This window comes from Triturus cristatus, chromosome 8 (genome assembly GCF_964204655.1).
Source record: "Triturus cristatus chromosome 8, aTriCri1.1, whole genome shotgun sequence".
Lineage (NCBI taxonomy): Eukaryota > Metazoa > Chordata > Amphibia > Caudata > Salamandridae > Triturus > Triturus cristatus.
In genome coordinates, this window is record NC_140591.1 from 58,469,432 (window position 1) to 58,496,997 (window position 27,566).

Below are 27,566 nucleotides of genomic sequence, written 5' to 3' on the forward strand. Positions count from 1 at the left end.
TTATTTACTCCACCTACAAAGGTGTAACCTAGCATATACTTCCATTAGGTTACACCTCGCTGCCATTGCTGCTTACTTACAGAACAGGCAGCACCTATCACTCTTCAGAGTGCCTGCCATCAAGGCCTTCATGGAAGGCCTCAAAAGAGTAATTCCACCAAGAGTACCACCCTCACCGGTCTGGAATTTGAATATACGGTTAATAGGACCCCCTTTCGAACCATTACATAAATGTGAGCTCCAATTTCTCACATGGAAAACAGCTTTTCTAGTGGCCATCACTTCCCTCAGAAGGGTTAGTGAAATACAAGCACTCACTATAGAGGAACCTTTTCTCCAAATGCATCAGAACAAGGTTGTACTCCACACCAACCCAAAGTTTCTACTCAAAGTCATTTCTCCATTCTATTTAAACCAGTCGGTAGAATTACCAGTCTTTTTCTCACAACCTCAAACTGTTGCGGAAAGAGCGTTACACACACTGGATGTAAAAAGGGCTTTACTTTACTACATCCAGCGCACGCAACCTTTCAGGAAAACCAAACAGCTATTTGTCTCCTTCTCTCCACCACATAAAGGCAACCCTATTTCTAAATCAGGGATAGCTAGGTGGATTGTAAAATGCATACAGATTTGCTACCACAAAGCAAAACGAACGCTATCGGTTCCCCCTAAAGCCCACTCTACAAGAAAGATAGGGGCTTCTATGGCTTTTCTAGGAAACATACCACTAGATGACATATGCAAAGCAGCCACATGGTCAACGCCGCACACTTTCACAAAACATTACTGTGTAGATGTGCAAACCAAGCAACAAGCTACTGTGGGCCAGGCTGTACTCAAAACACTGTTCCAAACTACTGCAACGGATACCGGTGGTCGCCGCTAGGGTTTGGTACTGCTATATAATCTATGCACAGTGTATAATCGGAAGCTCATATGCCTCGAACGGAATATGCTACTTACCAGTATGCATCTGTTCTTGGCATGTAGAGCTGCAGATCTATACACGCCTACCTGTATCCGTTCCAGTCTTATCTTATTTAGATACAACACACATGGGTTTCTTTACTGTTACCACTACGCTTCATCTTTCCCTGCTGGCGAAAAACAATCTGAGGATGGAGCCGAAGCCCATGCGCAATACGAACCAAGGAAGGAGTCACCGAACTCGTGACTTCCAAAGAGGAAAAACAAAATTGCAAACATCCGGGCCCAACACCAGATGGCGATCTATGCACAGTGTATAGATCTGCAGCTCTACATGCCAAGAACCGATCCATACTGGTAAGTAGCATATAACTTTTAGCTCTAGGTAGTTGATGTGTTTGACTGCATCCTGCTGCGACCACAACCCCCTCACCTTGAGTTTGTTCATGTAAGCGCCCCACCCCAGCTGGGAGGTGTCTGTTGATGGTCAATGTTGGGAGTTGGCTGTGTGAATGATTTCCCCTGTGATGTTTTCCTTGTTCCACCACGCTATTTCCTGATGCACTGCATGTGTGACAACCACTAGATCTTATTTCAAAAGGGAGGGATAGATGGACAATTATTTAACCAGGTCCAGCATACAGGTCCGTAAATAGAGCTCTAACAAAGAAGGTATGCAGTTCCTAATACACAGGTTATGTTAATGTAGAGTGAACTCTAGTAAATATTAGAGTGTAAGAGGGGAGAAGAAACTTCTCCTAGTTGGAATAAGACCCTCACACACCCAGCCAGCTAGGTGTCATGCTTCATCATCGGGTCTGCTCCTTATCGGGGCGGCGCTGCAATCCCCGATCGGCACCCAAGTAGGGGCCTTCCTGACGGAGATCTTTTTTCCAGAAGCCGATTGGTGAAGTGCAAGTGAGGGCCCTAAAATTGGTGTAGGTGATAGTGATGTGTGTGCGAAGAATCTAAAATAGGGGAGGTGGTCCGATCAGAAATATTTTAATGAACGTGGCCCCAACCCTAATTAAAAATAATACGACAACCAACGCTATAACCAACTGCAAGGATGCTGGTTAATAGCGTCTGTCAGATGGTCGACATGTTTCTTGCCTTGTAGTCAATTTAGACGGCAATTCATCAGGACCAGAATAACTACCTACACTTAAGTGGTGGTGGTCTGCGGTAAAGTATACTATTGACCACCCTTACAGCACCCAAAGAAAGTGTGGTACCTGTAACTCAAAAAACATAACCTGCAAAAAAATAGATTGACAGATTCATCAATACAAATCAATAGATTATTCACTAGATATTGACAAGACATGCAACGTGAATTTGATACAAAGCTCATGCTCTTAGAGGTTCATAACATGCTTGATGACGTGTCTGTCATACAGTGAATTAAAACAACTAAAATAAATGCAGCCAGAGAAGCACACAAGGAAGTTCACTCACCCATTAGGGTCAAGGCAGAGGTGTTTCAGATCCAGCTAGTGGAGACACTAAGTTGTAGTGTCCTAATAATAAGGGGAACGAAATTAAGAGAAACAGGATTGATACACATGGACTGTGCGCAGAGTCCGGCGCCAAACGCCCGAGGTCACAAAAGAAACAGCAACCCAAAGTGTCACATGGGATAACTGAAGATAAAACAAGGTTGTGCCACGCCTCCATTGCAGGGCACACAAAGTAAGGTAAGGTAATAATGTTAATGGACACAAGTCACATGGACCTTAAATGCACACACCAACTGTAATTCCTCCAACTGCATCTACTTGCTGCGATGCAAATGCGAATTACTCTACATTGGCATGACCACGAGACAGGTGAAAACACGCATAATGGAGCATAGAAGCAATTTCGAAGGATCCGCTGAGCTGCTTGTCCTTGGGTGCTGTTGATTTCGCCGAATGTTTCGATGGCAATGCTCCCTTCGAGGATTTTGCTTCACTCTTACGAGTGTCGGTCGAATGTCTTGGGGGGGAGGGGGGGGTCGACTGCTCTCTTACCTCCTTCTACGTCTTCTTTTCGACCTCGACGACTGTGCATTCCTCCGGTACTTTGGCGAGGTTGTCCTCTTCTCTACTGGAGAGGCCCAAGTTTCTGAGTGATGGCGTCGGTCCCTGGCCATGCATGGTGTAGTTAGCCCTTCTCTGTCTCTCCCTTACCCTGAGTCTCTTCGGTGCGAACGCGAAACAGACGTTACAGTCCTCGCTGCTACGGTCGAGCGGCAGGCAGAGGTTGCAGACTGGATGCTGGTCCTTTTGCATGTATTTGTGGTGGCAATTGTCACAAAATTTGACTGGTGTCTTGTCCATCCCCGTGCTCAGGGATACCCGTGTGCGCATTCTTCGTTGAACATCGAATTTTCGGGTGCAATCCTTCTCTTCCGTCGTCCTGGTTATCCGACCTGAAGTCGGGTGTGTTGAAAGAACTTACTTTGTCGATTCTCTCTCCAAAACTCTGGAACTTTTCGGTGACGATCCAGACCCAACGGCGGAAAAAAGAATCTTAAGATGGCGGCCAAGGAGGGAGCTTTCGGAGGAAGCTCGTCGACGTCACGAAGGACACCAATTGGTGGTATGTCGACGCCCACCTAGTCCACGAAAAAAAAGAGAAGACTACAATTCCAGACCCAACCACTTGATGGCGGAATAATGCACAGCATAGTGAATCCAGAAAGATTCACGCTGCAAAACCTATAAATAAAACAATGCACAAAACAAAAGTTTTGAGTTTCACTGCTTGTATAATCAGGATTCATGTACTTAATGGTGAGGTAGACACGACCATCCCAAATCAAGGATAACAAACCGGGTGCATAAACATTCAAGGTATAACACTTAATTACACAATGTAGGTACCTCGTTACATTGGCATAAACAGAAAAATATAGTAGCTCTTTTAAAGGGAGGTGTAAGACCAGTACTACAGGCTATCACTATTGGACGGTACTACTTTTTCTTTCCTTGCATGACACCATTCGCGTGGAGCAAGGGCAATACTGGAAACATGCCCATTTAAAGTGTTGTCTAGAACCTCCCGATTAAAAGCAGGTGTCAATTCACTTCAAACATGTTTGAGGAAATGGATGGGCGACAGGGTGCCCGGAGCTTAACCTGAGCTGAGGTTTCCAGTGCTGAGCCATGGAGCTCCTTTTTCACCAGACACTAAAAAGAGATGCTTTGTTCATGATCATAATTACTTTCCAGGGATTAGACACTTGTTCATTCTGCAGAAGGTTATAATCATTGATAACTTTTAGTGGCTCGCACACTCCTCCACCTCCCCTGAAAGAATGGCACATCTACCACAGCAAACACCACAATTCTTCTCGTAGTCCCTGCCAAAGCAGGGGAGCCAGTGGCTTGGCTTACATTGCTCTGGCAAACTTGAGCCCGCGTGGGAGAGCCGGCTGCTCCCCTTCCTTCCTGGCTTCAGCTGAACCACCGAGTCATCATGGACCGGTTCTGGATTTAGAACCTCAGGTGAACAGGAGCTCTCAACCTGCCCCATGGCAGGCAAGCACCTGATCCAGCCCATTTGTAGGTCTGGTCTAGAGGCCGCGTTACCATCTCATCAGCCTCATATTATAAAATACAAATCTAGCTTCATACAGGGGTTTTCAGTCATGCCGCCTCTTAATTCATTGGTCTGCTCAACTATTTTTTACATTTTGGTTCCACTCACCACAACGGCAAGGGGCAAAAGGGTCAGCCCACTCCAGCCATTGGCCCCTTTCATAGTGATCACATTTAGCTTTTTGCTTAAACATCATCCAGCTAAGAAGCAGTCCCCTGTAGTGTCACGGCTGGTGGGCCAATCTGCATTCAAGAGGTTTCAAATTTATTTTAGTGATGGGTATTTCTTTTTTATTGCAAATGCATACACGCCACATTTAAATAGTGGCATCTTTACTTATCACTTTTAAACTGTTAATGGTTACTTTAAATATTTGTAATAAATAAATAAAATTGCAAGCTTGCCAGGACCCATCTGCTTTGCCAACGCCAGTTTTCCATTTTATTCTGGTACACAGGTTTTGTTTTCCATTGGAATGGCAGTGCTGCAACAAAGAGCTCAGGGGCAGAGGGGCGCGGCATGTGACAATGGGCGGAACTAGAAATAAATGGACAGGAGAAGGAACCTGAATGAAAGGGATGGCACTGGGCAATACCAGCAGTTGGCAGTGACTTCCTTAGAACATCTTTGGTGAACTGCACCCTTTGTTCTAAACGTGCCCACGCCCAGAGAGGTTAAGCTACTGATAACAGAGATCGGTCCTACTTGAACAACTGCTTTTAATGCTGTTACATACAACTACAACATAAACTTCTGTTATTTATAGAGAGCACGTATACTATACCGAGCAGTTTCTTGGCGCTAATCTATCATGCATGTACATGCCCATCCTTAATAACTACTACAGTTCACCAATTGAAACTCTCAAAAGCAGTGCAGACATTGGTCATTGTCTTGCCTCTGTTGATGATGAAATACACAGAAGTCAACATAGAAAATGATGCTTTATTTAAAAAACAAACTGGGTAAATCCAGAGCGCTCAAGCAGTGCAATAAATAACACGTTTTAGATCATCATGAAAGTATAAAACCTGTTCTAGTAGAGAGGACATCTCTTAGAGGCACCGTGGTCTTTCACAGCAGCAGACAGTTGAGAAAGCTGAAAGGAATCCTTAATATAGTGCTGCACACCGTAGGATCAATTGAGATGCCCACACAGAGCACCGACGAACAGCAGTCACTGAAGAGGCCATTTATAAGCACTTCGAAAAAGATGGCGGACCGTCTCAATTCCAGCTCTATCGAAGGGTTAACGGCATCCTGGAAACACTTCACGGCCTACAATTCAAACCAGGCAACTCTTAGTGGTGGCATATCGGACAGAGCTCAACCTGGGAAAGGCAGTTTCAATGAGGTCACCTATACCGTAGTTAAAGCGCTGCGGTCCCAATAGAGGGGAGCGAAGGAGGTCAACCTCTGAAAGGCATAACACACAGGTGCCTCCATCACTAATGAAGGCCACTGTCAAACAAACCATCTACCAATTAACCAAACATCTCTCCGAGCCGTCAACCAGAACGCACCAGAGAGAGCGGGTCGTCCACAAAGCAGTTGACTGTGTAAGACTTAATTGGAGGATGCGGCTGAAACAGCTAACCAGGTAAGGCCAAAACAAGAGACACTTGTCTTCAAGCTGTCAGTCACATAAGGCCCAAAGTAGAAGACCATGTGCCTGCATGTCCGTGTTCCATGGCCTGAACAGTGGGGAACACCTATGAGCTACAGCAGTTAAAGCCTGAAGGTGACCCTGTGCATTAGTGTGAGCTAACAAGAGTGTAATGATCTTAAAGAATGACTCTAGAAAGGACAGCTAAACTTAAGACCGTGTAAATCTAAATGGGAGCCTGTAGATTCGCCCGAGCCATCAAGAGGAGACGGATCCCTAGAATGCCTTTAGATGGATCGCTACACTCAAGAGCTTGTAAAGCGGGATGTAGTGAGGTATGTGCGAGTGTAGAGGTAGTCTTTCGACTGTCAATGTATTGCTTAATATACGATTTGGCTTGAAATGACGGATTTACAAAGAAGACTGCAGAGGTGTCCCCCACCTGGAGCAGACCATTCACCAGGTCATACAGATCTCCCAGGGATACACCCGACAAAAGTTGAGCTTTACATAAAACTTAGTAGTTTCTACTTTAGACATAATGGACTACCACATTTTATGCATAAAGCGACATGAAAATTGTGGTTATTTCGCACGAGACTATCAAAATCATTATTCTAACCTAATCAAGAGCACATTAAACAGATAAAATAAATAAATGCACAATTCCAAAAATGTCTCAAATATTTACAAGCTAATCATCAAACATTTATGCAGCCAACATCAGGCACGTCAAAGTGACACGAAAAAACACAATTAACTCATCTGCCAATTACTTGAAAGTGCCAAGAGACATCCTCCCGGGGGTGGGATCTAAGCAGCAAGGCACATGCACCAGAAACTGCAAGTGCTATATATGAAAACCCAGACTGGTTAATTTATGGTGTGTTGGAAAGAAAATCCCACGTCTATCAAAGCAGCTGAAAGTATTCTGGGGCCGGTGTGCTAGAATGGAGGTTCAACGCACCACGGGAACAAGAGCCCAGTCTGCACAGCAGCTTTCCATTGAAGGACAGTGAACCATCTGAGCATGCTGCCTCAGAGGGCCTCAGATCTATTTAGAAACCTTGGGGCACACGTGGGATTGTCTCATTTTTTGTACGTAAAGTCAGAGTTAGACCCCATGGACCTTCCAAAAAATATTCTGCAGAGGACTCAAATAGTTTACTGTTACTGCCCATGAGGGGGTGCACCATGGACTTTTGGTACGCCAACAGCTGGGGCGCTGCAGACCTCTCCATCTCCCTAGTGGTTGTAGGGCTGGTGAAGCGCTCATAGTCACAGCGCACACACCTTGTGACAGTTTACACAATGACATTTCATGATCTTCGCAAACAAATTCTCAGATCTCCTCTCGGTGAGGTGTCACTTGGAGGACGAGTGACCCCACGGTTGTGTTTATCAGACAACAGTGGGCACAGACATAAAAGCTGCAGGTGGAAGAAAAACCAGAACTAACCTGTATCCGGCACAGGTCAATGAAGAGCTCGCTAACAGGCGCAACATCAAACACACTGAACAGAAACAAGTTTGTGGAAGACCACCAAATAACGCTCCCCCCGCAGGTTTCAACCCCGGTCACATCCGCTGTGCAGCACCAGTTACCATGCCATGGAGAGGCAACAGCTTCCACAGGGCCACCGGAGACCAGGCGAAGAGCAGATTTAATTACACGGTAATCACTGGAGCCCTCAGCTTTACCTGCCGTGGAGTCCCACGAGGCAGCTGGAGCCAGAGGCAGCTGGTTATTGGCAGGGAGGTGATGTCAAGACCTGAAAGACTAACATAATGGAGCTCAACAAATAGGGCCAGGGACAGGCAGTAAACAAAGTCATATAAATCAGTCCTTTGGCGGAGCGACAACGCAGGGGCTAGGCCATGCCTTCTCTCTGTCCTTGAAAGATATAGCACCAAGAAATGTCAATAGAGGTATTCAGGCACTTCTCACCAGATCAGATACTGCTCTTTGTGCTGGACACTTGCAAAGACAAATAACAAAATGGTAGCAGCTTGATGGGCCTGCCAGCTGGCTGTTCGTCACACACCAAAAAGAACCCTGAGGTCAGCCAGAGTGAGCTTGGTGAACGCCTCCCCGGTCCCAGACAGCACCTTCTTGGCCAGCTCTTTCTTCTTCTCCTGGAGGTCTGCAATCTTCCCCTCCACAGTATCTTCACACACAAACCTTGAAAATAAAATGCAAATAAAAGTGTTTTTACAGGCACACCATATGCATGTTTAAGACTGGAACATCAGTTTCTTGAAATATTTGTATATCAGTATTTAAAAACACAATGACTGGGACCATGGGGCTTTTCACAATAGACGCACAAAATGTTAGAAAACCAACAGGCGTCAACACAACTTAATCCCTAGGGTACAGAGCAGATAAGTTGTGTACGTCATACGTGGGACTAGGGCCGGAGGGGGACTTTGCTGAAAGTCTTGTTGTCATGCGTGTTCCATTTTCAAATGCAGCATTAATACAATGTGCCATTTAGAACCCCTCCATCCCTTAGTTTCCAAGAATCTCCTGTAGAAGCACACAATAACTGTAGAAAAACATTTCTGCACAAATTACTGCACAACATTCTCCAGGATCTACAGTAACACAACTGAACGGTACGATTTTACTGCACTTGGGATAGTACACCGGCCTTGTACAGCACAACTGCGAAAGGACATTGAGCATCAGCGAAATGTGCATTTTGTGCTTGTGGGCTGGTGCCGTCTTAGAATGTGACACTGCTTCAAAACTCCGAAGCAAAAAGCTAAGCACACCTAAAGTATATTGGCATAACAGCCCAAAGCCAGCCAATCGTAGCAGTGCTTAGGCAGCGACCATCTCTGACTGGCCATGCTGGTCTTGGCAGTTTAATGATGCGCTCAGAACCCAACCGGTGAAGGAGCGGCATCCAAGTAGTCTGGTCACTTACGCACTAGAGGGGTGGGAAGAAGAATGGGGTTTATAGGGCGGCAGTAACGGAGGGACTGCGGTAAAGGTTTCCTTACTTGGCTATCCAGCCATGGTCGTTTCAAGCACAAAGAGCCATAGTAGTGTTGGTATTCTAGAATATTTACGCTGAGGTCCACAGGGTGATGGGAGACTTTGACCAGGACTGGATCAATCAAGGTTTAGATCTTCGCACATTTACGTTTGTCTGGGGAGAGCACAGCTCTGCTAGAAGGATTTTCTTTGCAAACACTGCACACGTTTCTTGAACTGTCGCTAATATAGGTGGCAACCATCAGAATTTGGTAAAGAGTTAATGGGGACGCCGTCTTCCATATTTGTGAAGGAAATCAAGGCTGTAGTGCAGAAAGGCGCCATTGTGACTGTGCAGGGTGCCGGTTTGACAATTGTAACAGACATCACCCAGTTGTTGTAGTCAGTAGAGATTGTATGAATGTCATAATTTTGTACTTCGAAATGAGTTAAACTCTCCAGTCCAGAATTGGCGTCAGACAACCCTTGGGGGCCAGGAGGAGTTACACCCGAGCTCCTGTTCTGCCTCGGGTACCATTTTTTATCACACCCTTTGTGGGCAACACCTTCCTGGATGCACCAGTTCTCCCATTAACAAGATTACTAGCCCTAGAACATGAAGGAATAGCGGGGTAGGCGGAAATCTAGGATTCGGAAGAGGGGGTGAGCATGAAGATGGCAGACCTGTATGAAGCTGTGATCAGGCACACGTGTGGAATAGGGAACACTGAACCTTCAACGCATAAAGGCTTACAATGTATGTGCAAAACCATGGGAAAAGTTAGAGCATAGTCATACAGACCACACCTAGCTAGGCGATCCCCGGCATTCTGCAGAAGAAATGGGCAGATGACGTATAGAAGATGTGGGTTGGGAATTAATGCTCAGAAACTGCCCGAGTGTGTCTAGGAACTCCTGCTTTACGCTAAGTGCATTTAATTTATTTGCACAGAACCAACATTACACCTAAAGGAATCAACCGAGTTGCTTCAAAGACGACTGCTTCATACCATAGTTATGGGTAAGAACAAGCAGACGTCTGTCATATGGTTTGGACTATATAACCCGGAAGTAATACTAGGAGGGGGAGGGACCATGGATTAAAAAACAAAGCCACTCATAAGGCTATTGGAAATATTTTGTTTGAGGCTGGCTTAGCGTTTGCGATGGATTGTTCTTTCAAATGACCCTATTTTCCCTTTCTCACCCTCTGCAGCCTATTCTCTGGGCACAACCTTCTCCAAGTCACTTGTACCTTGCCTTGCCTTAATCTGTTTTAATGAATTTCTGTGATACGCGCACAACTCATTTCATAGATCACAATCCCTCCTTTTTGAAGCTGATCCCCCATGTGACCTCATGATACATAAATTAATCTAGTTCATCTGTTAATTCCAACAAACATCTGCATGAACACACACCTCCCCCAGTCCACCCCCACAGGGTGACTGCATGGAATGGTTTACTGGAGCGTACAAGACGAATGCCAATATCACTAGACTAATTACTCCCCTCGGGTTCCGGAGCAGCGTGCTGCCCAGTGTAAAGCGCTTAAACACCTCGTCAAGGTAGTAAGTGCTACATAAATGCAACTGCAATTACAATAAGACACCTAAACCGTGTATCAATTGGCTGCCTCTAGTCCCAGGAACCAAAGGATCACCAGCAGATGTGGCATTCATTGTAATCAAAATGCAGACTGCAATGTACTGGAAAGGAAGGGAAGGCTCCAAAGTAATAACACGGAGACGAGTAATACTGAAGTAGGCAGAACGCAAAAGCACATTACCCTACATAGAAGCAAAAGAGGAGAGGGACAAATTGCTTTTGCACAAGCACAGGACAAAAGGATACCCCCCTTAAAAGGTGAGAACGCGGAATATTAGAAAACAGAGCAACGAGCAGCAGGAGAGAAGGTAACACATTATATGAGGGAAGTTAACACATAATAAGGGACAAACCAGGTATAAGGATTGTAAACCGGACGTATCGCAGATGCTGTGCAGGATCCTCCAATAGCCCGGATTGACTTCACAGCTTTCGTTAAAGGATTGGCTGATTGTGAAGAACGCTCAAAGACCCAGTTTGAAACCACAGGTAAAAGTTAATTACAATTACGTATGCACATTAGAAGATACACAAGATAAGTGACTGAAGTGATTCAAGGATACATAAAGTGATTTGACTATAGTAACAAGCACTTTTTGTGAAATGAGGCTGTGTTGACGTGTGCTGCTTTCATTTGATTAAACATATACAAATTACATTGAACTGCTATTTTTAAAGCTTTCCAAGACAATGTTGTGTTTCTCCAATAGCTGATGCCCACTGATGGCATCTGCATCAATGAAGCCTGGACATCAGCAGCATGTCTGGTGTAGCGCATCCAGCTGTGCCTATGGATGACAACGTTGGTTCCATAGTGTGGGCCACCGAGTCTATAGACTATGGCAGGAGATATGCTTGTCTGCATGCAGCCTATCTTCACTGCTTGCACAAAGGATGCCCGGAGAGGTTCTGGTACTGCGAATAGAACCGGATATCATTCCTCAAAAGGGCTCGGAAATAGTAAGACATAATTCGAGAAGCACTCCAAAACTGTAGTGCATAGCTGGGCCAAACTGTCAGAAGAAAAATACTTTCTTGCCCATTGCAATATGTTTCGACACTGTCCGGGGGAATGGAAAGGAAAGAGTTCAGACTAGCTGCAAGTAGAAGCGTGCCCCACCAGGCTCTCAGCCTGAGGTGCTGTCGGGAACCTCTGTTCCCCAGGGACGCGTGTAATGGCCTCTACAAATTGGGCAGCCTCCAGCCAGTAGCAGAAAGAGCTTAGACCAGACTGCAGCCATAGGGCCAACCAAAGCTTCGAGAAACATAGAAGGGGCTCAGAAACGGATGGCTAGGTTGAAGAACCTCTGTAATCAAGTTGTCATGTGTCACCATAGTCAGAAGAAGCAGTTATAACGCATATGCAGCTGTCCTAATGACCACAACGAACGAGGCCACTGGCATTCTTCAAGTCTTACTATATAGAAGCATAGGTGTAATGCAGAGGTAATGCATGGTCTGCCTCCTTTCCCTCATCTTCATCCCGCCGAACCTCCTTTTCATCATCAAGCTGAACTGCATCAGGTATTTGAAGGACTTCAAGAGTCAGAGCCGAAAAAATTTCTCATTATCAAAATATTGGATTTGCAGAAAACGAGCCACAGAGGAGTCTTTGACACATGCTTGTGCTTTTAGTGTTTGACGAAGAGGCTTCACTAAAAACAGGGTTCGGATCCGGTGTTGGCTCCTACTGACCAACGTCTGTGACACAACCATCCAAGGTTTTAAAGGGGATAAAGTCCAGGCATAACTCTGCCTGTTATTCATATCCTAAAACCATCTCTCACGTGACTGAGGCACAAATAGCTACGAGGGACAGGAGATGCTGCTTGCAGCTTTTTGTGAAGAAAAAAATAATTTGCATGGGTTGCAGTAAAAATGTAATAGTTACAAATCTTCAAACATCAACTTCAACGTGTCCTGCTCGGCCAGATTAACAAACCGGTACCATATAAACACTTCTACCGGCAAAAAAGTCAAAACTTATTTAGTTGCCAATTAACTCCAATCTTTAGATTTTTTTTTTTTTAGCCAACACTTCTTTTGCAGGGGATTATAGATTCCCTTAGGGCCAAAAAACACATGTGAACAGAAGACGAAAGCAAAAAAAGCATATGTTAACACAAGACGAAAGAAATACAATGTTACATTTTATAAAACGAATATTACAATGATTTGTAAAAAAAGGATTCTAACTTTTTCCTATACTAATTTAAATATTCATGGCAAACATGTTAGTCAGGGACAGCTTCTTGCGCCTCCACGCAATACCACCTGTGGGGTCCCACAGGGCTCAGCCCTCTCTCCTCACCTGTTTAACCTTTATATGGAACCCCTGATCCAGTCTCTCAAAAACAGGAAGGCGTCTGTTTTCAACTATGCAGATGATCTACAGCTTATCTTCAGGATTGACACCTCACACACCTCTGTCACCAGGTTCCAGGCCACCAGGTTATACATCCAAAGCTGGATGGATCATAACCATCTCAAATTAAATCCTGGTAAGACAGAGATCGTTCTCACGGGGGACAGCCATAAATACTGGGGCCCACACTATAGGCCACCTGAGCTTGGATCCCCTCCCCTTCCTAACACATCGGCTAAAACCTTAGGAGTCTCTCTTGACAGTGACCTCTCTTTGAAAACTCAGGTTGGCGCGGTTGTGTCCAAGTGTTTTTTTCAAATGCGTAAAATTAGGAAAATACATCGCTTTCTTACTCAGGATGCTTTGATTCAAGTCATAATAGCTACTGTTTTATCTCATTTTTATTATGCCAACTCTGTGTATCTAGGCATGCCACATTACCTGCTTAAACGATTGCAGATGGTCCAGAACCATGCAGCCCGATTGGTCTTCCGACAACCTAAATGGCAATCAGCAACCCCTCTGTTGAAGAAACTGCATTGGCTCCCCATTTCAGGGCGCTGCGCTTTTAAAACGGGGTGCCTTATTTTTAAATCCCTGCACGGCATCAGCCCTGTGTTTATCAACAGTACTATACTTAGGCACACCCCCATACGCAATCTAAGGTCTGCCCATCTCACACTTCTCTCCATCTCGGCGTTTAAACGGGTACGTCAAGGTGGACACAGATTTGCCACCCTTGCCCCCAAACTGTGGAACTCCTTCCCGCTGGAAATACGGTCTTGCACAGATCTTTTGCAATTTAGGAAATCCCTGAAAACCTGGCTATTTGCACAGGGCTAGCTGCTATGTTCTTCTCTGACAGCTTTCGGAGCTTTTAGCGCCATGAAGCCACCAGGCGTACGTGCGCTCTATACATTTTTATTAACATTAACAAACAGATGGAATACGGGTATACACCGCAAAGCGGATCTCACATAGTTTTATGCTGAGACTTTGACCATCCATCCAATCACATCATCTCAGGATCTAACTTTGTATCCCCAAGGGGTGCGTCTTAAAGACTGGTGACATAAGGCACTTTTTTGACTCCTAAGGCGTGCCGCAGGTTTAGCTGGGCGTGCATCAAGGTTTAAAAGAGACCGATTCTGACCTGTGTATAACCACATCCCGGAGTTGGCCCACTCGATAGATCCGATCACAAGCTTGGTCTTCCAAGGCAGGGTTCCTAGGGGAAAAAAATTAAAAAATTGAAGTTGTGCATTATGCCAGATTGTGAGGAGGCAGATAGGGGGGTGGTTCTATGTCCAAATCTAGATTGACCCATCTTTTGTCAAATGTATACACGTAAAGGGTTGCAAATAAAATCACTGTTCTCAAAGGCTAAGCATTGTACAGGTCTTGAACAGTAGACATATTTGTGTAAGGAAAAGGGGGGCTCCGCACTCTTGTTTTACTGAGTGTATGCAATGATGAGAAAGCGGTGGATTCTCCTAGTGTGCAGTCTCACTAGTTATCAGCATGTGGATAGCCGGCCACCCGATGCCACACCCAGAAACTGCTTTACAAAGTAGTTAACTTAGAACCTTTAAGCAACCAGTGTAGTGCATGTGTGAAAATGTACATAATGTCAACCCTGCCCCGTGAGGCTGCAGATCTTCTCAAACATAAAACTACAAAGAAGTAGGAGCACATTGGTGTGATGGGTTTGACCAATGGCAGAGTGAGCAGGCGGGAGGGCACATAAGCGACACCAGTGTCTAGGAGTCAAAGTCATCCTAAACTTCATACCGCAATTGTTCGCCGATTCCCATCACGAAAAAAGAAATCTTGGAAGAGGAAGGGTTTATTAGGAAGCTACAAATTAAGGCATGTTTATAATGACTTCCTGGCAAAATGAAGCACCACGTTGCCATAAAGCATGAAGAACATAGGACTGAATATATGCAGCCCACTTAACTGTCCTGTGTGTGTCTCCAACATAAACATGTCTGGAGAAGGCTACCAGTGTCACTTTGCGCAGGTAAAATATGCTTGCACATTTGGTAGATCATGCATCCCTCAAAGAATAGGTATAGGAAATGCAGGAGGCAACCTATCTATTGGGACAGGAATGTCCCCTGCATAGTAAACCAGCCTGACCCCTACCCTAAGTGACCCGACTTATGCCCCCAATGCAGAGTGCCCTGATTGAATCAAACTGGTATCCTGCCTTTTGTTGGCCCAACTAATTTCGCATATGAGCAGAGTCCTACACCTGTCCGTGGTAAAGCCCATGTCAAGAATCTGTTCTGCGACCTGAAGCATGCGCTTATTGACAGGGGAATACAGTGTATGCCCTGAGTTGGTGACAAAGCAGTGGAAGCAGCAGACTGATTTTATGAATGACCCCGAAAGAGACATTTTCCCTGTATGTGTGGGAGTGCGCCCACTCATTCAAAGCTCATCTTAGATAAAACATGCAGCCTTCTTGTACTGACATTTAGTGAGCTTGTGAAGTGAGTGAATAAGTTGTGTATGTGGAGCAAATGTACAGCGGTAAGTCTCCAGTGTGATCCATTTTAGACAGCCCTTTCACAAGGTGGAGGGAGGATGCTGCTTTCACAGTCAACAGAAGTGTATTTGTGTTCCCGAGCTGAAGGGTGGAGACCCAGACAGTGAAGTGAGGGAGGATGCAGACAGGGCTAGCTTTAGACACTTTTGTGATTACTTCTTTAGCAGGGGAGTGCTGATTACTTTACCCTGAGCACTGCCATTTCTTTAGGGTAGGGAACATGTTGAAGGTGAGGAAGATTTTAAGCAGGGCTTACCCTTTTGTCTGTCCCAACTTGCTACTTCAGGAAGGTTGAGGACAGTCATGTGGAGAATGGAATATGCTACTTACCAGTATGCATCTGTTCTTGGCATGTAGGGCTGCTGACATTCATATCTGTGCATAGATCGCCGCCTAGTGTTGGGTCCGGATGATTGCACATTGTTGTCCTGGAAGAGTCTTCGAAGTATCCTGAGATGGGTGACTCCTCCCCTGGACCACAGTGCGCATGGGCATCCTCTCCATCCCCAGATTGTTTTTCGCCATTGTGGCAGTGATGGAGTAGATACAGGAAGTGATGACCATGCTATACAGTAATTCTGAGAGCTGCAGCTGCTACAGGCGCCGGGGAGGAGGGTGGGCGATATGAAGGTTAGCAGCCCTACATGCCAAGAACAGATGCATACTGGTAAGTAGCATATTCAGTTCGAGGCATGTGGGCTGCTGAATTCATATCTGTGCATAGAATACACAGCAGTACCTCCTATTAGCGGCGGCTACCCGTGCCAGCTGCAGCAGTCTGAAAAAGAGTTTTGAGAACAGCCTGTCCTACAGCTGCCTGCTGTTTTGAGTGTACATCTACACAGTAGTGTTTGGTAAATGTATGTATAGTGGACCATGTGGCTGCTCTACATATTTCCTGTAAAGGAATGTTTCCCAGGAAAGCCATGGACGCCCCTAACTTTCGTGTTGAGTGGGCTCGTGGGGGAATCGTTAGTGTGAGTTTAGCTTTTGGATAACAAATTTGGATACATTTAACGATCCATCTGGCTATACCTGCTTTGGAAATGGCGTTGCCTTTGTGTTGTGGAGAGAAGGCAACGAAGAGTTGTTTAGTCTTCCTAAAGTTTTTAGTTCTGTCAATATAGTACATGAGGGCCCTCTTTACATCTAGTGTGTGGAGCATTCTCTCAGCGACATTTTGTGGGTTTTGAAAGAAAACAGGCAGTTCAATGGGTTGGTTCATCTGGAACTGCGATATTACTTTAGGCATGAATTTGGGGTTGGTACGTAGTACGACCCGGTTTGCGTGAACTTGTATAAATGGCTCCTGAATAGTTAGTGCCTGGAGTTCACTAACTCTTCTTAAGGAAGTGATGGCAACCAGGAAAGCCACTTTCCAGGTGAGGAATTGAATCTCACAAGAATGGAGAGGTTCAAAGGGTGGACCCATTAGTCTGGTGAGGACCAAGTTGAGGTTCCACACCGGTGCAGGGGGGTGCCTTGGGGGAATCACCCGTTTAAGTCCTTCCAAGAAGGCTTTGATGGCAGGCACTCTGAATAAAGAGAGGTGCTGCCTGTTTTGGAGATAGGCTGCTATTGCTGTTAAATGGAGACGTATTGAGGTGTATGCCAGATTGCATCGGTATAGGTGTAATAGATAGCAGATTATGTTCTGAATAGATGCGTCTAGCGGGTTAATGGGATTGTTGTTGCAATAAATGACAAACCTCTTCCATTTGGCTGCATAGCAAGCTCTGGTAGTGGGTCTCCTAGCTTCCTTAATGATCTCCATACAGTCAGGTGGCAGGTTTAGGTAGCCAAACTCTAGGACTTCAGGAGCCAGATTGCCAGGTTCAGCTGTTGCGGATCTGGGTGCTGAATTTCTCCATGGTTCTGCGTCAAAAGCGCGGGTTTGATCCGCAGCCTTTGATGCGGCACCACGGAAAGTTCCAGAAAGGTGGTGTACCATGGCTGGCGTGCCCATGTTGGAGCAACCAGGATGAGTGTCAGTGAGTGCTGTCGCAGTTTGCGTGCCACCAGCGGTATCAACGGCGCTGGGGGAAAAGCGTACGCAAATCTGCCGGACCAGTTCATCCATATCGCATTGCCCTGCGACTGTGGATGTGGGAACCTGGCGGCAAAGCTTTGGCATTTTGCGTTTTCCCTTGTGGCGAATAGGTCTATCTCTGGATGACCCCACTGCTGGAAGTACGGTTGGAGTACTGATGGGTGTAACTCCCACTCGTGCATCTGGTGGCTGTGTCTGCTGAGCAGATCCGCCATCTGGTTGTCCTTGCCTGGGAGGTGTTCCGCCATGAGGAATATGTTCCTCTGAATGGCCCACTTCCACATGCTCTGAGCCAGATGAGACAACTGTGGAGAGTGTGTTCCTCCCTGCTTCTGTATGTAGTACATGGCAGTCATGTTGTCCGTCCGGATCAACACGACCTTGTTGCACAGGTGTACTTTGAATGCTTTCATTGCCAGGAAGATTGCCATCAGTTCCAGAAGGTTGATGTGCATCTTCTTTTGTTGTGTAGTCCATAGTCCCTGCACTGTGTAATTGAGTACATGAGCTCCCCATCCCTGGAGAGACGCGTCCGCTGTCAGTATTATTTGTGGAACAGGCTCTTGGAACGGTCGGCCCTTGCAAAGGTTTTGTGGATTCCACCAATGCAGAGAGTTGTATGCCCGACCGCTCACCAACACTAGGTCTTTTAGTTGCCCGTGAGCCTGATTCCATTGACGTGCTAAGCACTCCTGAAGCGGGCGCATATGTAGTCTCACGTGTGGGACTATGAAAATGCAGGAGGCCATCATGCCTATCAACTGCATGAACACTCGCGCCGGAAGGGAGTGTTGAGGTTTGAATTTTGAGATCAGCAGTTGCATGCTGTTGATTCTCACTAAAGTTGGCTGAGCTGTGGCAGCCAGAGTGTTGATTGTCGCGCCTAAGTACTGTTGTATGTACGCAGGTTGGAGACTTGATTTTGGGTAATTTAGTGAGAATCCCAGATCGTGAAGAAGGTGAATGGTGTGGGACATGTGGGTGGCACATTGTTGTGCTGACTTGGCCTGAACTAGCCAGTCGTCCAAATAAGGGAAGACGTGAATATTTTCTCTTCGCAAATGCGCGGCCACTGTCGCCAGGCACTTGGTAAAGACCCTGGGAGCTGTTGTTACTCCGAAGGGGAGAACTTTGAACTGATCGTGATTCCCTTGAATAGTGAATCTGAGGTATTTCCTGTGTGAAGGGTGTATTGGTATGTGGAAGTATGCATCCTTCAGGTCTAGCGTAGCTAGGAAATCCCCCTGACTGAGTAGTGGGAGAACCTGTTGGAGGGTGAGCATATGGAAATGCTCCGATAGTATATATAGGTTTAGGGGTCGCAGGTGTAGGATAGGTCTGAGCGAGCCGTCCTTTTTTGGGATAAAGAAGTACAGAGAGTACACCCCTGTGCCCTGTTGGGCGATGGGCACTACTTCTATGGCCCCTTTTGCGAGCATAGCAAGCACTTCTTGCTGGAGTAAATCCAAGTGTTCGGCTGACATAGGACGGTGCTTTGGTGGTATGTTGGGTGGAGTGGAAGTTAGTTCCAGACAGTACCCATGTTGAATGATGTCCCTGACCCACCTGTCCGTGGTGATGTTCTTCCATGCGGACAGGAACAGCTGGAGTCGTCCCCCGACAGGTGTTAAGTGGTCGGGGGGTAGGGAGAGGGCGTCACTGTTTGTTCTTTGGGGAGGACCTGGTGTTGCCATATCCACGTCCCCTGCCCTTGGTGCTGGATCCACGATATCCACCCCTGTTTTGTCGTAGGTGGTTTGTGTGCCACCTTTAGCATACTGTTGTTGTGACCCCTGACCCCTTGACGTTCCCCTATTTCCAGTGCGACGAAAGGAGCCACTACGGAATTGTTGCGTTTGTAGCGCCCCCATAGATTTGGCAGTGTCTGTGTCTTTTTTTATTTTCTCTAGGGTAGTGTCAACGTCTGGGCCAAATAAAAATTCCGTGTTAACCGGTAAGTTGAGGATATTGTTTTGGATCTCGGGTTTGAGCCTGAGATGCGTAACCAGGCATGGCGTCGCAGCATGACACTTGTGTTTATTGCCCTGGCCGCTGTGTCAGCTGCGTCTAGGGCGCATTTTATGGATGCATTAGTGAGGAGTTTTCCTTCTCTAATGAGGAGTTCCGCTGACTCTTTATACTCCTCTGGTAGATGTTGGAGCAGTGACTCCAGCGTGTCATAATGTGACCTGTCATAACGTGCCAGGAGTGCCTGTGTATTGGCAATGCGCAGGATATTCGCTGCTTGCGCTGCAACACGTTTGCCTGATGTTTCAAGGACCTTTGACTCTTTGTCTGGGGGAGGAGCATCACCAGTCGTCTGTGAGTGGGCTCTTTTGCGAGCGTTGGCAACCACCATAGAGTCTAATGGCAACTGACCCCTAATGTATTTAGGGTCACCAGGTGCAGGCTTATATTTCTTTTCAGTCCTGGGGTTTAACACCCGGGCTCTTGTGGTGTCCTTGAAAATGTCTTTGGCAGGCTTCAGAACCCCTTTAAGCATGGGCAGAGTCTTGACAGTCCTTTCTGAAGATGCGAAAGTGTCAAGCAGGAAGTCCTCCTCAATGGCGTCAGAATGTAGCTCCACCCCATGATGAGCAGCAGCCCGTTCGATAAGGGCATTAAATGCGGCCGTGTCCTCTGTAGGAGACGTTTTAATATTGTAGAGTTGCGCATCCTGAGTATGTGGCGCGATACTTTGGTCTGTGGGGTCATCCCATGCCTGATCAGGGTCTTGTGGTTCATCGGGATCTGCGTCCCTGGGGTAGATGGTATCGTCCCCACCATATTCCTGCATCGGGTCCGATTCAGAAGGGGTAGGAGAAAAGGACTGCGGATCTAGTTGGAGGGGATGGAAGTGTTCTTGTAGCACTGGTTCCTGCTCCGCCGGTAGCTTGCGTTTAAGAGGAATTTTGTATGGCACCTCTTCCCTGACTGGCGTTATTTTGCGCTTGTGGAGCATTAGCCTGCCAGTGTCGGCGTCGATAAATTGTGGCCCTGAAGAGTCTTGTTCTGTTAGGCCAGAGGTGGTGGACTGTGTGTGGAGGACATGTGTCCGAATTTGAAATAGTTTCGGTGCCGATGTTGGTGGCAGCCCAAATGTAATGTTGGTGGGCTCCGAGTGCACTCTACAGGGTGAGGTAGTGTCGGGACCCGAGGTAGAGTGGAGGGCTACCCGGTCACGGATGCGTTGTAGAGATGCAGAGACCTGCTGCACAGCAAACTGAGATGGTGGTTTGGTGGGCATCTTGGTAGTAGGCGTCGAGGCCGACCCCGACTTTTTTGTTGGAAGGGGGTCACTGGTTTGAAGGGATGCATCGATAGTCGACGTAGTCGAGGACTTATTCGGCATCGGTGCTTTAGGCGTCGACGTAGCCGAGGCGGCCATTTTGACTGCGGAGGTTACAGGCTTCGTTGTCGGCGCCGAAGGTGTGGGTGCCTTGTGGTGCCCGAGGGCGCGCTTCTTCTGTGCGTCGACCGCGTCTGCTGCGGTGAGCTCGGCGCCGAAGTCTCACTGTACGCGTTCGGAGCCGACGACTTTTTTCGGCGCCGGGGCAGTGGACTGTTTCGACGCCTTTGATCCGACCACCACCAGTTTCACTTTCGATTTTGAAGGGACTGGAGCGATGGATGTTTTAGGGTTTAACAACCCGGTCGTCTTTGGTAATAGTGGTTCTTGCATAGTGTTTGATGCCGGGCCGGAAGGCGGGGCCGAGGAACCGTGTATTAGGTCTTGGGTAAGGCCCGAAGGCGATCCCTCGACCGGAGCCTGACGACTATGTACAATTTCGGCCTCCGTTTCGACGGATTGGCCTAGCTCCTCGGGAGAGCTGTCTTCTTCGGCCCCATAGGCTTCGTCGAAGTCCCCTACCTCGTCGATGGCTTCTTCACGTCGAAAGAGCACTTCGTCATCGTCGTCCGATTGGGAACCATGCTCTGAAGCGGGGCTAGAGACTATTTCTTCCACGCTCTCGGCGTCCTCGTCCTCGGTGCTGAATATATTGGTGGGTGCGGGCGCTGCCTGCTGCGCCTCGAGCCTCGCTGCCCGTCGGTTCCGCAGAGTTTTCTTGGATCGGAACCGCGCGCAGGCCATGCATTTCGATTCGTCGTGATCCGGCGAGAGACATTTATTACAGACTGGGTGGACGTCGATATGAGGGTACTTGGCGAGGCACAACGGACACCTCTTGAACGGAGTCCTCGATTCCATCGTCGATCGAGCGTCGAAGTTTTGGACCAATTCGGTCCGAAAGTTGGAAGAGGGTGTGGAGCACTAGAACTAGTAGTCGACACCGAACGGTAACTGTACCGACGAAAACTATAGGCCTTTTGGCCTACAACTAAGTATTCCGAAGTTGAGCTAAGATAGTTGCATCCGAACCCAATGGCGGAAAAAAACAATCTGGGGATGGAGAGGATGCCCATGCGCACTGTGGTCCAGGGGAGGAGTCACCCATCTCAGGATACTTCGAAGACTCTTCCAGGACAACAATGTGCAATCATCCGGACCCAACACTAGGCGGCGATCTATGCACAGATATGAATTCAGCAGCCCACATGCCTCGAACCTTCCCACATCATGGGGTCCCTGTTTGGAGCCAGCACCTTGCACAAGGGCTGGATCTGCACTGCAGTCAGAAAATTATATTTGAAAGGTAGCCACCTCGAACCCGTTCCAGGACTTTAGAAAGTAGATCCACAATGACCGTCTGGAATATGAAGGTGGGATCCTACCAGCCCAATCTGGTCCAGTTCGAAGTTCTGCACCAAGGAAGGAGTGCTCCAGAGAGCACTGCAAGAGCTACTGAGAGGACAGGGCGGTGTCTGTATGACAGCTAGTTTCCTAGCGGTGAGGGGACATCACCTTAACTCTGCAGAACTAAATAAGGCAATTGTAGGTCTGCGTAGTGCCCATTAGTCTGCATACCCCTTCAGAGAGTGAAGGAGTGCATGGCCCTGCAGGAGGAGAAATTGTCCCAAAGGAGAATCCTAGTTGTGTTTCCAGCAGGTGGTGCGCCCAGAAGGAGACAAAGGACAATAGGATTTAAGCCGGAGCCGAGCGAGATCAACTGGACTCCCTCTGTGGTTCTTGTGGTGAAATGCTTGAAGAAACCACTGAACAGCGTGCCGTCCGGCATTCCTGCACCATGCCCAAGGGACTTGTGCTGCTGCTGCTCGATGTTGGGCATAATCTGCAAGAGCCATTAACACCCCGGACCAGATGAAATGTCCTCACCCCTGAGAGAACAGCTGCTCAAGACAAGAACCCGCAGACCAGGCCTGCTGTGATGTTCATTCCAGCAGCCCTACACAGCTGAAGATGGTGCTGTTGGTGAGACTCCAACAAGCGTGCTCTTCACCGCGTCTCCACTGAGCAGGTAGCAAGGCCTGAGATCCAAAGGCTCAGATTGTAATTTGAATGGAGAATCAGAAGCTTGCTATTAGGTAGTTAACAATTACCAGCATTATCTCAGTCTCAAAAAATTATTGTACTGACCTATGGGGTCATCACTTAGTAAACGCACCTATGAATATTGCCTATAGTTGAATCTCTGATAAATTCAATGTAGGTATGTGGAGGTACCCTAGTAATGGAATAAGAAACTGTACCTGGCCTCTTGTCCCTCACACTATGTCCCCGAGAAGAGTTTACTGCTCAGCCTCGCTAAACTGAGAGTCATTCGTGGAGGGTGTGGACGCGGCCTGTTGTGGAGAGCTCCAACATGACAGACTCCATGAAAACAGAGGCAAATGACCTCAACCACCAAATGTGATTCTCGATGCAGACTTGTCTGAATCTGTTCAAATGCAGGTGACAAAAAGGCGGGTCACAAGCCTAGTTACAGCTCTCTTGCATGTTCCATGGAAAGTCTAAGAGAACACACAAAATCAACAGTGTCCGGTACGGCCTCAGCACGGGGAGTGTCCAGTGCAGAAATAAATATTAGAGCTACATCTCCTCAATCAGGTGAAATTTGGTCAACACCTCTGAGGATGGAAGGATGCGTCTCAGTTGTCGTGACCAAATTATCAACAGTGCATGGTTCACAGAGCTTGAAACACTCTGAGACTTGCAGAAGGAATGGCGATCAAGGGAGCAGAGAGCAGCTTCATGTCACCATTAGAAGGAACGTCTCTGGTAATTCTAGATATCTAATGCAGTAGAGCATGATGCTCTGAGAAGGTTATCACACAGGTGAAGTACCAATGGTCAGCGTGAGAGCTATGCTTGGCATCATAAAGCACCGAGCCCCCACCCCTTAGATGTATGGTCCCATAACCCCTCTCCAGACTTCCACCATTATTCATGGAGTGCAATAAGCTAGAGCCCACCGTGCTCATGCAGAAGACTGCACACTGCAACCTCCCAGGCTAAAACAGATACATTCAGGTGTGAGGGAAAGGTAACTTTTCTTACCAATGCATATCCAGCAAGAAGAGGTGATTGCCTCCGATCAAGTTCAAGCCAACGCCTCCAGCACAGAGGGACACCAACATAACCTATCAACAAAAGGAATTTTCAGCAAGGAAGAAAAAGCACATGAAAATGAAGCGCTGGACCCGAGCTCTATTCTCTACACACTAGCACAGTGGTAACTAAGAAACCCAAAGCACCAAGTACGGGATCTTGTTTAATGATGAAAAGGTGTTTATAAAGAGTGATACATTAATGTGTTCAAACATCTTCACGCTGTACTTAAAAGAAAAACACACAAGTTTTCACAAACTTAATGCAAAAAGAATTAAATTAAAAAAAATAATAATTTGCGAAGTACACTGGGTAAGTGGTGTGCTGAACCTTGTGCACAAGCAAAGCCTTTTCAACACTGCCTTAAATCAGGCTGGCAGTCAATGAAAGCTCTTCAGAGAATCTTCGATGTTAGCCCACCCTTTTACTTCCAAGGTAACCCATGCAGCAGCGTTGCACACAGCCCATGCGGCAGCGGCATTCCACACAGCCCATGCGGCATTCCACACAGCCCATGCGGCATTCCACACAGCCCATGCGGCATCCCACACAGCCCATGCGGCATCCCACACAGCCCATGCGGCATCCCACACAGCCCATGCGGCATCCCACACAGCCCATGCGGCATTCCACACAGCCCATGAAGCAGCGGCAGCATTCCACACAGCCCATGAAGCAGCGGCAGCATTCCACACAGCCCATGAAGCAGCGGCAGCATTCCACACAGCCCATGAAGCGGCATTCCACACAGCCCATGAAGCGGCATTCCACACAGCCCATGAAGCGGCATTCCACACAGCCCATGAAGCGGCATTCCACACAGCCCATGAAGCGGCATTCCACACAGCCCATGAAGCAGCATTCCACACAGCCCATGAAGCAGCATTCCACACAGCCCATGAAGCAGCAGCATTCCACACAGCCCATGAAGCAGCAGCATTCCACACAGCCCATGAAGCAGCAGCATTCCACACAGCCCATGAAGCAGCAGCATTCCACACAGCCCATGAAGCAGCATTCCACACAGCCCATGATGCAGCATTCCACACAGCCCATGATGCAGCAGCAGCATTCCACACGGCCCATGATGCCGCAGCAGCATTCCACACGGCCCATGATGCCGCAGCAGCATTCCACACGGCCCATGATGCCGCAGCAGCATTCCACACGGCCCATGATGCCGCAGCAGCATTCCACACGGCCCATGATGCAGCAGCAGCATTCCACACAGCCCATGATGCAGCAGCAGCATTCCACACAGCCCATGATGCAGCAGCAGCATTCCACACAGCCCATGATGCAGCAGCAGCATTCCACACAGCCCATGATGCAGCAGCAGCATTCCACACAGCCCATGATGCAGCAGCAGCATTCCACACAGCCCATGATGCAGCAGCAGCATTCCACACAGCCCATGATGCAGCAGCAGCATTCCACACAGCCCATGATGCAGCAGCAGCATTCCACACAGCCCATGATGCAGCAGCAGCATTCCACACAGCTCATGCAGCAGCAGCATTCCACACAGCCCATGCAGCAGCAGCATTCCACACAGCCCATGCAGCAGCAGCATTCCACACATGGCAATAAAAACGCGAAACTTGTACCGAAAAGCAATGAATTAACTTGGATAGAGGCCTGCGTTGACTAAATGGAATTAAATCAATAGCACGCAATAAGTTTTAAATCAGGCAATAGCTGCAAAATGTGTGAAGCACTGGAGAAGGGAGACAGGTCAGGCAAGAGTCAAGACTATGCGTGTTCTACTCAAATGCCTACAAGCAAGAAGAAATTAATTATATGGCACAAGTGGTAACAATCAGACCGCATCAAATGGAGCACATTAGAGAGACCACCTTGCATACAAATAATTGCACCAATATGCCTTATAATGGTCTATCACCATGCATACAGCACTTCATAACATGATACACTGGACCTGCACATCAAACTAAGTACTGAACAGAACTACTCCTTACCTGCCTCCTATAGACCCCATATTAGCCAAGAAGTCACCCATCGCTGGTTCCAACAGCTCCTGCCACCAAAAGCCACCAGACATCCACATGCATATTTACACACAACCCAGTCCATATTCTCAAGCACACAAATCCACCCACATTGGGCAGGCAAAGTTTGGCTGATAACCTAGAAGCAGTATAAACAAATGGTAAAGCCCTCCGACTTAACCGCTTCATAAACCAAACCATCAAAATGGACTTAAAAAGGAAGGTAAATCCAGAAGTCAGACAATTTGCCCTCAACCATTGAAAAGGCAAAATGTACATCACAATGATTCACCTGGCAAGGATCAAAGCTCGGATTAGATTAATATGCGGCGAAACAGTTCCACTGCCCAACATAAATAGACTTCGTAGAGAGCGCCCCATCAGGCAGAATGAAAGTGACTTAAGTAACTAGTGTGTGACAATATTAGACCTCTAGGCATTAAGGCTGACAAATTAACTGTTTTGACTACCACATTGTTCTTGTCCACTTAAAGATTGGAGCACTGTACTCTCTAATATTTCAAAATACCCTCAGATTCTTGCCACTGGATTGCGCAAGCCGTACCCAACTAAACAGCATCTTCCTACAACCCTCACAAGGATACCAGACAGAACAAAGTAACCTGTATTTCCTTTTTTGTGAAATCCCTAATAGATCTATCTTTGGCCAATCCTAGGACACGAAAACTGCTGTCAGCCCCTTGCTGGTAAACACCCACTCTTCAATCGGAGAGCCTCTTTTAGCACGTTTATACGACTGGTTAAAAGGCGAGTAGGCAGATCAAAATTCAGTGATATATTCAAAGAGCTTTAGCTAACACATACGTAACGCACCCCACCCGGTTTGTTCAAGCAGAACAGGGCTGCAGCGCGGTCAGTTACAATTTGCACATTTTCCCCAAATGTTGTGAAGAAATCCTTTACGATCAAGTAAATTGCTTTCAATTTCAGCTCGTTGTCAAAAAAACAGCTCTCCTGCTGGGACCGCAGTCCACTGGCCAATCACCCTGATAAAGAAACATTCATCACGATGTACATCTGAGCCTCTTTCGTTGCGTCTTGCCCAGTGTGTGTTCAGCATATGTTTCCTCATTACACCAATGTATGGAGTTTACTTGAATTGTAGTTGAACCCTTTTGAAATAAAATACATCAAGTCTTGGGGCTCCTTAAGCCCTGGGGGATTTAAAGCAACAAGTTGGTCAATCGAATGTAGTTTTCGGTCTGCCAATCATCTTCTGTGACTCCACCACGTCCATCTCTTTGTAACAGACTGATGACTTCTCTAGTTTGATAAAAAAGTATGTGGTTCTGCTACAAAATGTTGGCCTCTGAATCTATTTTTCTGGAGTCTTATCTGAGTGAGGTTGTTTCCACCTCACATTAGTACATCTCCGTCATGCCTATA

General features: G+C 47.1%; 1 protein-coding gene across 4 annotated transcripts in view; it reads right to left on the reverse strand.

The window, feature by feature from the left end:
- Nucleotides 1-5,442: 5,442 nt before the first annotated feature.
- TTF2 (transcription termination factor 2) overlaps nt 5,443-27,566 on the reverse strand; it is a 186,546-nt gene continuing 164,422 nt past the window's right edge. For all 4 annotated transcript variants that reach the window (XM_085620975.1, XM_085620976.1, XM_085620977.1 and 1 more), the window contains exons 22-24: nt 24,100-24,182; nt 14,231-14,305; nt 5,443-8,303 (exon numbers count right to left, since the gene is read on the reverse strand). In XM_085620975.1, coding sequence (XP_085477101.1) covers nt 8,159-8,303; nt 14,231-14,305; nt 24,100-24,182 — 303 coding nt within the window. In that variant the 3' untranslated portion in view covers nt 5,443-8,158. The remainder of the gene's footprint in view (nt 8,304-14,230; nt 14,306-24,099; nt 24,183-27,566) is intronic.